This window comes from Grus americana, chromosome 2 (assembly GCF_028858705.1).
Source record: "Grus americana isolate bGruAme1 chromosome 2, bGruAme1.mat, whole genome shotgun sequence".
Classification (NCBI taxonomy): Eukaryota; Metazoa; Chordata; class Aves; order Gruiformes; family Gruidae; genus Grus; species Grus americana.
This window is the reverse complement of record NC_072853.1, coordinates 72,242,015-72,255,151: the sequence shown is the minus strand read 5'-3', so window position 1 is coordinate 72,255,151 and position 13,137 is coordinate 72,242,015. Positions and strand designations below refer to the sequence as shown.

General features: G+C 41.3%; 1 protein-coding gene across 6 annotated transcripts in view; it reads right to left on the bottom strand.

The window, feature by feature from the left end:
- The window catches only part of EPB41L4B (erythrocyte membrane protein band 4.1 like 4B), a 185,526-nt gene that overhangs the window by 79,534 nt on the left and 92,855 nt on the right, over positions 1 to 13,137 (bottom strand). Inside the window, exon 16 of one of the 6 annotated variants that reach the window (XM_054816263.1) lies at positions 11,438 to 12,861. The exons of the other annotated variants lie outside the window; for them this stretch is intronic. Coding sequence (XP_054672238.1) covers positions 12,714 to 12,861 — 148 coding nt within the window. The 3' untranslated portion in view covers positions 11,438 to 12,713. Of the gene's footprint in view, positions 1 to 11,437; positions 12,862 to 13,137 lie in introns of those variants that run through there. 6 annotated transcript variants of the gene reach the window in all.

The following is a 13,137-nucleotide window of genomic DNA, read 5'->3' as shown; positions in this document are numbered from 1 at the left end:
AAATTATGTTTTCTCTCCATGCCGGCAACCAAATAAGACTGAGATAACTTTACATAGTTGCTGCAAATGACTTGAATGTGCTTTCCTCAGAGGAGCGCTTAAAATTTTTATAAGGTTTTAACTTATTCTGTAGTATTGCATTAGTCAGCAGTTGCAGTAAATCAACTAATTCCAAGAAAAGATGAATCTCCTGCCCATCTGAAACATGCTAAAGAAATTTTATCTTCGGCTGCATGGGTTTTCAGTTTGCTTTTATTACTAACAGCAGCTGAAAACCTGACAATATGGAATCAAGAAAAACAGAGTAATTAAAGGAACAATGAATAAATTATACCTAGCTACTTGCTACATATGTTCTCTGCAGATTACTTACTGATTCAAAGCAAAATTAACCAGTCATCTGCAAATAAACACATCTGTATCACTTCCAAAGATATGCTGAAGCATGCAACTCCATACATCATTAATAACCACTGTCGTCTTAGTAACAACTTCTGACAACATGAGGTTTCCGACTGGCTAGTAATTGAATAACACTTTTACACTGATTATTTTTTGAAAGCAGGAGGTGGGGAGGGGAATGTTTTGTATATTAATCTTGGCAGGTTCCCAGCATGTAGCAACAACTGCCAATAAAGGCACTTCTGATGCCTTATTTGCCTTAAGGAAACAATACAAACAGGGGTCTGATCCACAGGGGACAGCTTTGGTGAGCTCAGATAATCCAGGACTGGTCTGCCTTTTGAAACTGCACTGTATCTTCACTGTTGTAATCAAATCAAGCAAGTGCCTACTGGGGGAAAAAGGTACAGGCTAATGAGATTGCACACTAATTGTAACAGCTCTCCTGCGCTCTCTCTTCCAGCGCCTTGGATTGAAGTGACATTTTTGGATTGAGAGGATAGCTGGTTTTGTTCACACAGTTAAAACTCTTATTGGAAATAAGATCAGTTTTGAGCTGGAGCCTCAGCACATCCTTTTTTTTAGTCTATGATTCAATTTTTTTTTTTCAAGACATAAAACCCCATGTGCTTGGGAGTTGCTTTCATTTCACCCGCTGGCAGGCTATTTTAGCAGATTTTCAACTGGTCTTTTCAAAATGGATGAGATCACACCAAATCCTTACATTGACTCCTCATATTGCTATGGGCATGAGGTAGCTTTCATGATGCCAAACATGCACCAAATTCTCTAGACACATTTCTTGATTGTCCAGAGAGGAGTGCTCACTGTAAAATGCAGGGTGACCATCACTTCAAAGAAGTAAAGAGCAAGCCCAGCAAAGCTGATGTTCAGATGTGCACTGAAGTCCTTGAAGACAGTATGTCACAAAGCTCCAGTCAGGATGTCAATACCCAGGCAGTGCACTCTGATGTGAAATCCCATGTTGAAACTGCTGGCCCATTTAAAAGTATGTGGCTATCTGCACTCTTCCAGGGCTGATAGCAACTAAATGATATTGAGGCAAACTCATCTCAGTGCTCAGTCAACTCTTACACTTCTGATGGATATGGGGTTGGGGTGAGGATGACTTTCGCACCCATACCCTCACTGCTAGACTGATGAGTTGCTGAACAATCATAAACAGGGCTTGCAGCAGCCCCAGAGCCAGTCTACTAGAAGAGCTGACAGTACCCAAACAAAAATATCATGAGTAGTCCAAATCCCTTTTCTGTGTATTCTCTATAACTTAGGGCACACTGGACATCTTAGTGCAGTTTCTACACAGTGGCATCACTATTATTATGTATCACATCTGTTTTTCACTTATTTTTCTGTTCTTCCACTGTCTTAAATGTAGAGACCTGAGACTGTTCCCCTCAATGCATCTTTTTCCCATTAACTTTTCTGTCTTTTGCTTGCTTCTGTCTAGGTTACCTGAATAGATAATGTGCTCATACATCCTTCCCAACCCATTGATGCAAACACATCACTCCTTTCAATGAACCAACATTCTGACTACATCCTAAGCCCTCCATGCTTTCATGCTTGCTCCCCAGACATCAAATAATGCTTCAGACTATGTGCATACATGGATGGGTATCAGTTTTCATCCCTTCTCTTGTATTTATCTTTTGGGTCTCCTAGTATACTAATGTTACACCTTTGTTTTACCTTTTAATAGTCAATTGGCTGTCCTGCAGGTTTCCTCTTTTTCCTCTGTTATTTACCTGTGTAGTTTTCTCAACAAGCTCCAACTGCTTCCTATACAACCAACTCCTGTTCTCCAAGGAAAATGGGGCAGGGCCCTACAGGCTATTCTGTAAAGGAAGAAAACGTTTCATCCTTCTCTGTCCCTCCTCAGGCAAAGCACTCCTGAGGATTCAGTTAACGATGGCTGAACGTTCAAAAAAAGCCACTCGAAGTTCGCAAGTATTGCCTTTAGTCTCATACTCACATACTTAGTTTCTTCTGACCAAAAAGGCAACATATTGAGGAATGGGGCAAATAACACGTATCTTCTGATTACTTTTTCCATTTTCTAAATTTTATTTACATTATTAGTTCTCTATCCCAATTTTATACTCCTCACCCTTTGCTTTAAAAGCTATTTTCAGTTGACATTCTTATATTTCATGTGCCTCAGCCATCTGCTGCCTAACCAAACCATTCCTCTAGTGTACAACTCACACATACAACAGTGTTAGGAGATCATAGAAAAATGGACAACAGAAAGGTATGTGAAAGACTGAATTATCCACCTCTCCCCTCAAAACTGAACTAAGCAGGCCAGTGTTACCCCAACTGATTGGCTGAACTCAACAGCTATGTTAAGCCAAACATTCATTTTTTGGGCTTAGTTTCTCCCTTTGGAAGGGGATGCCCACACTTCATAAGAAGTTAAAACAGCCCCAATTTAATTTTTAGCCAAACTTGCTTTAATCATATCTAGAATCTCACACACACCTTGTGTTGCTAAAGTATGTAAAGTGGCACAGAGAGTCTTGGGATTTTGCATACTCTTGAAATTTCCCTGTGGAGAGGAATGAAGAGGAAACGAGGGGATAGGAATAAGGTAGTGTTCTGCATGAGTATCAGTTACTGGCCAGAACCACTGGTTGAAGAAAAAGACTTTGAGAGGACCCAGCATTACACAAGAAGGAAACACAGACCATGGCAAGAGGACTGCTTATAAAAGAGAGAGGATGAAGTTTCATTTTTGCAGCCAAGGACTGGCACACAAAAAAGCAATGAGTGTTCCTAAGTAAAGGAGCATTGGGATCACTAAACCAAACCTATCTTTTGTTTTTTTTTTCCCTGCACCATGTAACCAAGACCTCTTTGTTGGCCAGAACTGGCTTCGTAAACTGTGAGAAGTATAAAGTTGACAGCGCTGTTACGCTTCCATGCTCTGCCCTCACACCTCACACATGACAGGAGAGCTGGCCCATGTGCATCCTTTAGGGAAGGCCTGGGAAGATGTGTTGCAGATTCCTCTTCCCACTGCCAGGGACGACCAGCAGTCCCCATCCATTCCTAGGGACACCTCAGAAAGCAGAGTGGGCAGCCAGCAGCCTTCTCCCAGACAGACAAACCAACCTCGGAAGGAAGGAAGGAAGGAAGGAAGGAAGGAAGGAAGGAAGGAAGGAAGGAAGGAGAAAATGGTGATGGGGAAGTGGTTGTTCAGAAATGGTGATGGGAGCGGGGAAAATTTCTCCTGTAGGAGATAAAAGTACGTGCAGCAGCTTCCTGCATTACAAGATGCTGAACTAAGTTTTGAAGCAGGAGTAATCTGGAATTCTCCACAAGAAGAACAGAGTCTGCAGCAAAGCATGTTCTAATAAAATACCAAGAAACAAATCTCGACTTGACAAAGCCTTTGTCCTCACAGATTTCACCTTATCTACATAATGATCATTAATAAAATACTGCCTTGCAAAACTGTCATGCAAAATATGCCCACTAGGGAACTAAACTTGCTTTTCTTCATTTACAAATGGTTTTAATTAATGATAACGATAGCTAATGATATTTAATCACCTGTCAGGAAAATTCATTGTCCCACATGTCCTTGCAGATGAGAAAAGCTCTGAAAAGCAGACACAAAATTTTCTAAGACGGATTACATCCTCCCCCAAGTCAGTGCTGCATTCCTCTTTCAGTCACAGGCAGACAACCTATGCCTGTCCTTGGGAAATAAAACAACTCAGGGTGGCTAATCCAAGCCAGCTAACTCAGGTTACAATAGGAGCAAAACCAAGCAAGGAACTTCAGCCTCCAAGACAGCCTACAGCTGATCTCGGGTTGCTAACCATGCTACAGCCTTTTCCACCACTTAACCCATTAAATAACTCAGGCCATCAAAGCCAAGCACATCCCTCGCTCTCTCTCCCTTCCTCAGCATCACACACCTGCCAAAGCATGGAGACAAAAGAAGCAGGCACAGACCTGAGGCTTAGCTAACAGAGGAGAACATGAGAAACCATGGGATGGGACAGAAGAAATTGCTGGACGTAACAGATGAAAGCGTAAGCAGCTAACAAATGTTACAGAGTGTACCCTGTAGGATTCCCGGATCTCACAGGTAGTGATGGAAGAGCTACATGAGAAATGGCCATACTTCACAGAGCACTGAAGGGGAGTATCAGGGACATTTTGGTGAGAACAACCTTGCAAGGCCAGCACTACCTAGGAAACCATATCAGTAATACCACATAAGGTCCAAGCTACATAGGTAGCCTTGGGAAATTTGAGGATGGACTTAGGAAAACTGGGAGCAATGTGGGGAAAAAAGCAGGGGTGAGAGGAGACAAGGGAAGGGTATGGGAGAATCCATGTGCATGAGGGAAGAACAAGCGTGGGGAAAATGGAGAGGAGGGGGAGAAAAGGGACCAGCCACATGTAAGCAAGCTGCTGGTCAGTATGCTTGGCTGGTCATGCCTGATCACTGCAGCCTGGGCCATCCTCCTTCACTGTAGTCCTGTTTTCTGTGGGGGTGCATGCATATGGGATTGAGCTCTCTGTGCTGCCCCATGTTTGTGTGCTGCTGTTTGTCTGTGGGTGCTGGTAAAGGCACTGCTCTCCTCCTCTTTTGCTCTGCGTGGCTGGCTGAATGCATACTCTGTGCGTATTTACATCTCTGGAATACATGCTCAGCATCACTACAGGCTGGGCTCTCAAACCAGGAACTACAGCAGCCTCACACTGAGCAGATTAGGAAGGTGAAATCACTTTAGCCTTAAAGCTAATCCACTGCATTTGGCTTCCCTTAACAATACGCTCCTATCTTACAAAACCTCCTTTTTGTCTCTGTCCCTAAAAAAGCTGAAAGTCCTTGAAAAAGCATGGTTTTGAAAAAAATTAATCTAACTGTAGGAGTTTCATGCTTCTAAATTATTCAGATTCTGAATGTTGCTAATGCCCTACAAAGCAATATGCGTTCTTCTGAATTTTCAGTAATTTGCTGTAATTTTAAAGTCAAGCGTGAACATACCTGACACCATTGCTACACCCATGACTTCAGTTTAGGTTATAGATTTTTGCCCTTTTAACGCATTACCAGTAAGGCCACTGAGCAGGTACAGTGTACAGCAAGCAAAAACTCTTATCAAGGCAGGAGAGAATTTTTCACTTAGTTGCTCAGAAGACAGTATTAACAGGTAAATGTAACACAAAATCAATCACTCAGCACAGCACGGGCTTTCTTATTTACAAATTTGCAACCTGTCCTATCTCTGTTCTCACTGCAACACTTGGGCAACTCATCTCAGTTACAGCAAGAAACCATTCACTTTATCTTAAAAGCAATTTTCAGACTTTTTTTTTAAAGTCAGAAATTGCGAATGAGAGACACACATTAAATACAACAGTAGAATCTGAAAATGAGTAACAAACGGAGCCCTCCTGGGCTCAAAATTTTGATACAGAAGCAGCATCCAGTTTTACATTAAAGAGCCTTGCTTCACACCAGCCTTGCTTATTGATTCAGTGAGCACCAGGTGCTGAAGGCACAGATGCTCAAGTCTCAAAACTCCCTTGCCTCCTTCATTCCTCTTCACAGAATCACAGAGCGGTAGGGGTTGGAAGGGACCTCTGGAGATCATCTAGTCCAAACCCCCTGCTAGAGCAAGATCACCTAGAGCATGCTGCATAGAATCATGTCCAGGAGGGTTTTGAATATTTCCAGAGAAGGAGATAGTCATGCTTTTCTCCATTCCCACAGTCCCTACCAGACTTCATTGCTCTTCCTTTTCCAGTTCCTCCCATTGCATGTTCCACCGTAAAACGCTGCTTTTCCTAAACCCTCTACTTGAGCTTTTTGTTTCCCTGGCCCATTTTTTCTCCTGAGCTCTTCCTTCCTTCCTGCCTGACTCCTACACTCCTACTGATGAGAACGACTCGGCTCAGGCACACCAAGATGCCGGCCCTCCTGCCTGCCAACAAGGCCTCACAGTTTGGGGGCTTGGCACCTCGACATGAAAAGGAACACAGCTACTTTGTCATCTGTTTAGCTCCTGAGTTCATTGCTATGTCACTGCACAATTTAGAACGCACTGGAGATGTAGTAACGTTTTGTACTTCTACTTCTCTAACGTTCTCAAAATTGTAGAAATTGATAATGGCAGGTAAACAATTGCAATTATAATCCCAGCACAGATTGTTTTGCATTTAGTGGGGATAAAAAATTTATAAATAATTAGCTTTCAATCTGGAGTTTAGATTGTATTAGATCAGTACTTCCTACTACTAATTAGGTGTGGCTACTTCTTTCATTTTCTTCATGATGCAGGAAGTAAAAGATGTTTTTCATTGCCTCATTTAAAAAAAATACTGTTTTTTGTAGTCTTTCAACATATGACATTGCTAATCTAGGAACTACAGATTTTCTAAACTGTTCCTATTTGAAACATCTGTTCTTGCTTAATTCAGTACATCATCATCTTTGATCTGATGTGCTGCAGGTTTTGCTGTTTGATAGTTTAAAGCTGAAGGTCACACTACTGCAAGGAAAAAGGAAAAGGAGAAGGAGAAGCAGACAAGCACATTACAGAATTAGAAGACAGAAAGTACAAAACCCAATCAAAAGCGGAAATGTAGCTGTGGTGGCAATTTGAAAACAGAACCCTAGGGGCATTTCCACTGTTTCCCCAATAGCCTTAGCTCAATATTAATCTCATTTTTAAATTGGAAGATTCCTCAGTTGTCAGAAGGTATGATGACTAAGGCAGTCATCATGAATGCTTCTGCTGCCAGAGAGAAAATGAACTGGATTTCTTCTGAAAAGATACATGCAACACATCATGGAAGGTAAGACACCAACAAACCAAAAGGAGCAGTCCCACACAGTCAAGAGAAAGCCATTATTCCAGAAACACAAAACAAAGAAGTAACATTGGGTCTAAGATATCAAGCTGGTGGAACTTCCCATCTCCACCAGTCTTCCCTCTGTACCAAGTCTCTATCTGAAAAAAAAAAAAAAATCACCATCTTTAGGAAAGTTGGATGGTAATACTGTATTTTTTTAAACATGACCTTTTCCTCCAGTTCAAAATTGAAGGTTATTACATGCTGAAATTAAAAGCAATATGCAAGTTATTACAGACATGCTTGCATTTTCTGCAGCAGCCTACTAATAAGTGCAGTCAACAGTGCACAGTTGATTTGTGAACTTTACAACTAAATTCAGATTACTGCTTGTGAAACCAGCTGTTTTAAAATAAGTTGTTTTGCTTTAAAGGACAGTCATGAAACAGTCATTAGTAAGTAGTTGAGAGCAGCATTTAGTCTGCAGAAACTTTATTACTGGAAGTGACTCATATCAAGGGAGAAACTCCAGCTGAATCAAGTTTTTATCTGTTTTTTGTGACACAGCGGTAACAACAGCAACAGCACATAGACTTGGAAAGGAAGCTGACTTGGCCAGTCACTTCAAGGTAAAACAGTACATGGAAAATAAGGGAAGCTGAGCAAAGTCTTCACCATTATCACACACTGCTTTGCAATGTACTCTTGCAATGCAAGAGATGGAGAGAAAGGTGTAGTCTGTCCCTTTACATTTTTTCTTCTTTACTTTGAATACTACTATTTTTATCCAAAAGCTGGATCTTTCTATGTGTCTGCTGCCTGCTGAAAAAGGAGGACTGATCTTCCTGCAGGTCCTTCAACATTAAAACTTGGGAGCCCACCTAACAGCACTGTGTTTTTCCAAGCATTTGCAGTTTGAATGTAAAGTAGGAAAAAGTATTTATTCTGAAACAGTTTGAAATCTCAATCCTCACTGTAGCACGAGTTTGGTTAGGGTGCAGAGGCTCAACCAGCAGAGTGCTAGTTCAAGCTGGCTCTCAAAGGAGATTCTTGGCTAGCGCAATCTTAACAAAAGAAGCTAGGGTCCCGGTGGATCTGTCCCTTTTCAAAGCACAACACACAATCCGAGATCAATTTCAAAAAGTACAGTTCCTATTTTATGTCCATTAATGCCAGCTGGTCTGTAGCAGCTCTGGCTCGAACGGTCTCTTTGGCTATCACTAGCAACGCTGCAATGACAGCATTCACCTATAAATCTGCTTTCCTTGGTTCTCCTTTGCAAAGTAAGAAGAGGAAAACCATTCATCACCAACAGTCTTTCCAGAGATCTGGTGTCAGGTTAGATGGATGTGTGTTGAAACTTCTCTCCTTTGAGCTAGGTAGTAGTAGCCTGCCTGCTTGATACACAAACTGGAATGACTGGTGGAAAACGTTCTCTGAAAACAGATGATGGCGGCACTGAACTGTCTTCCTCCTCCCCCTCAGAGGGCTCCATCTAGCCAACTTTGATGCCCAAGAAGCAAGTGATATACTCAATTTCATTTTTTCCCTGTCTTAGATGCTCCCCAGCTTATTCCTTGTCAGCAGCTGAAGCTCCATTTTCAAAATTAGATGCAAGCTCTAACACTCTTTCTCTTGCAGGCTGAAGAGACGTCTTCTGCAACACTCATCCAGAAGGAAGGAAAAATTACATTTTACATCACAAGGCCATAATATATGCTTTGTTCCCATCCACAGTGTGAGACAGCAATCCTCCTTTTGGTCAATCTGCACAGGGGTTTGCTGACAAAAGGGTCTGGAAGGACTTGTCGATTCTTTTCCTTAAGTGTGCAAACCCCTGACTGCCAGCTTTGCAAATGCATTACAAAACCTGCTCCCTTTGTTCACTTTGCCTGTGACTCACATCAGCTAGAGAAAAACAGCTGAAAATGGAAGTTTAAAGAAAAAGCCCACACTAAAACAATTTACCAAATGTGCCAACGCTTTCGGTATTGTAATTCAGTATTATATTTCAGTATTCAATATTAGTCATTAGTTTGCATGCCAGGGCCTGGTTGGGGCTGAAGAAGGATGTATTTCATCCCAAGTTACAGATGTGGTATCGCCAGCTTTTTGAGTCTCCCACCAGTTCCTGGGGGAGAGGACGCGGGATTAGAGTGTTATTACAGGGCAAAAGTAACCCCACTGTAAATCAGAATACAGCGAGTGGAAAGCCAGGCCTAAGCTCTGCTGAGGAAGAACTGGTTTCCAGCTTTCTTAAACGCTGGAGGAAGGTATGCAGAGATACAATCACAAGATCCCCTCAGCCAAGATGTATCAAGCAACTCTCCAGCTTATGGAAGAACGTGGCCGATTACACACAGGACTTCAGATCGGTGTCATTTCTCAGATGCCTAGCACCGTACTCGCACACACTGCCCCTCTGTCCCCCCCAAGTGGAAGCGAAGGCAGTGTTTGTCACCTGTAATCAGATTACAGAAGAGTTTCTAAGTGTACGCTGGACTTGTAAAAAGAAGATTTTAGGCTTGCACAATTAATCCACTTTAGAACGGGGTGGGGAAAGCCTGCACACACAGTTCAACAGGTACCCCTGAGAATGCGCTTCATTGGGATTCAGGAGGAACCTCCTTCAGGCAGTTTGCAAGGTTTTTTTTTTTAAACAACTTCCCTGTATATTTAGAACACATTCAAAATGTGTTGATTTCTCCGTACCTAGAATGACTGTAAAACATGCTCTTCGGTAAAAATTGTGTGGCATTTCCTCATGAGGAATTCCTAGTTAAAATATTTCAACACAATTTATAAACACACACATACCAGGGCTATCAAGTCCCTGTGTTGAGACTGTGCAGCTATAAACTACCAGTGGCTTGCTGTAGCAGCATGAATCTAGGATGTAGTATAGATTTATATTGCCAGAGCTTTCCCAGTATTTTATTTTTAAACAAGAGGTGCTATTACACTTAACAGCTGAGTTAACCAAGCATTTTCCACCTTTCTCCTCTCTCCTCACGTAACTTGGTTTTCACCTGCAGTGTTTTGTGTTGCTTCAAACACAAAATTGTATTTCTAACATAACAAGGCCTGTATTAGTCACTTGTTAAAAACAATACATTGTAAGTAACAAACCCCAAAACCTCAAAACATGCTTTTAAATATAAAGCAACTTATTTGTACTACGTAGTTCAGTGCCGGAGCACCTGTATCCATGTTTGCTGAGGTGACATAAGCTGCACTGCCCAGTCAGAGCAATACTGTGGGCAGAGAGGAAACAGGTAGAAACTCTCCCTCTTCCCAACCGCATCCCAGCCCATTTGCTACAAGAAGCCAACTAAGACTAGAGCAAGGAAGGATGGAGAAATTTATCTCTTCTTACCTATCTGATTGCTCGGTGACTTTGCTGGTACAGATTTCTGCAGACAGTGAGGAGGATGTGGGATGAAAAAGTGCAAGGAGAGTGCAGAGTGCATGAGCTGCTTCTCCAGAGAAGCAGAACGACAAGTGATTCCCCTGAGGTGACACACACAAACTGCAGAGCACACAAGTCCCACAGATTGTTCTTCACCCGGGTGCAGACCTCCTGCATGAGGCATTCTTACACTTAAGGACCGGTTAGGCCTTGTGCTGTCTTTTCTTGACACTTGTCAGGGAGACCCCTCATTCAGTGCACTTTCAGCATTAAATCAAAGCACAGATAACAACACATGATGAGGAGGAACACTGACAACAAACCACACAGAAGCCAATGAAGTTATATGACAAGAACAATAGAGTATTATGAGTGTAGGTGTGTGAATCATGAAGCAGCAATGCTCCGCTTTAATGTGAATATTCAAAAAAAAGACCTCCTCCAGGGGACATTCAGAGCAGCAGCTAAGCTAGGCCCTTGTTCGATGGCTTCAACAAAGTTTCTCTTTCTTCCTTTCCAAATAAAATGTCCCTGAAACACAGGAAGACTGGCCTGGGGAAACTGAAGTCAGCCTCTGTGATTAACCCACCTGAGGCTTACTCTGGCATTTTCACTTCTCAGTGCACAATTGCTTTATTGTTTTCCCCCCTCTACAGACTGCAGTGAAAACGTATATCCAGCACAGCATTAGTGATTCCAGAGCAAAACAAGTACGAGGTGTATTGTTATCTATCGACCCTCCCCCACAATCTTTAAAAAATAAATAATGCATCATAACCAGAATAAGAAGATTGAAAATTTTTATTTGTACTTAGCACATACAGGAAAGATCAAAACAAATATTAAAAGACAGCATTTGTAAACAAATGTATTTCACAAAAAGTTATACACTATCAAATTTGCTCTGAAAAAATTCATGGTTATAGCTATTTATAACTGTATATTTATCAAAATCAAGTTAAAAACTACTTCATTTTTTAAATATCCCAAATGAAGATTCATTCATTCCAACAACTTCAGAGAGACCACAGATGTAAGGCCTAATTAAAACAAATGCATGAATGAAGATGGCACTATGATTTCCAGTTTTAAAAAAAATAAATTGGCAAGTGATCAAAATATCAGCCAAGCCTATTTAAAAACCTAGGTTTGTAAAATATACATTCAACTCTGCAAATGTCTAACTTAAAAAAATAGAGCTATTTCACTGGATTGTCCTCATCTCATAGTGTACCGATCACGAGCTGTGTTTTTGAATCCACTCAGGGAAAAGTTATCAGTAGGTAGTTTTATACGATTGTATAGTTCACTTCCATAATCACATTAAAAATAAGAAGACAGCAGCACCCTTTTAGCAAGGATTCATTTTTAACATTCTTGCCATTATAGCAGCAGGTATGGTTTTGAGGGATGCTATCAATATAATAATCAGTAAGTCACAACAGGAATACACATACTCCACGAAGTTTATTATAGTGTTCTTTCCCTATACTTGTTTTCAAAGTTAAGCAAGCACCTCTATTTTTGTTGCAGAACACAAAAATTAAAAACAAATGACACCCAAACCTATGACTAGCTCAGTAGGCTCCCTTTGTTGGTGGTCCACAAGCTATTTTGATTGCCAGTGTGAATTATGTCTTTTTCCTCCCTCCAATCTCCTATTTGCGTGTCAACTAAAAAACAAAGTTTCTCAAACTTCATCTATTAATTTGACTCAAAAGAAACAAGAAAATAAAAATAAGGCACAAATGGCTGATCTTCAACAGCAGGCAGAGAGTCACAGATTTGAAAGTATGGTGGAATGTAAATCTCCAGAAATATTTCTGGTCTTGGTGCATTGAAAATTCTTACCAGCTTTCACAAAAGGTTTTTCAAGATTTTTTACAAAGACACGGAAAATACTTTTCCCAAGAATGTCCATGAACACTAAACAAGAATGGATGTACATACAAAGACACACACTTTATGCACAATACACTTTGAACATACTGCAGACAGACAAGGACCATGGAATGCAATGATTGTCTAAGATGGCAGGTGAAATGAAGATGACTGTTTTTCAGAGGGTCGTCATGAGTTTATCTTGGTACACCATACTTTGGACTCCTCCTAAATTCTTCTGGTTCTGCTCCTGGATATATCGTAAATTGCTGTCCTCTCCACTTGTGGGGGGTTTCCAATATGGCCTGTCATCATGATAGGGTGGCCTGTACCATTTGCACAGTTATTGGTTAGTGAGAGATGGAAGTAAACTTATGAGAGCTACACAGTCACATGAGTTCATCCAGCAAGTGCTAAGCATGCATACAGTGTGACGGGCAGCTATCAGTTAGGGAAGGAAATGGTGACAGACCTATAGGTCTGATGCAGAAGCCACTGAAGCAACCAAGAATCTTTTAGCTGATTTCAAAAGGCTTTGAATCAGAGGTCAGTCATTAAAAACCCTCTCTGTTTTCAAGTGCTAGAGACAAGTGTTGGGCATC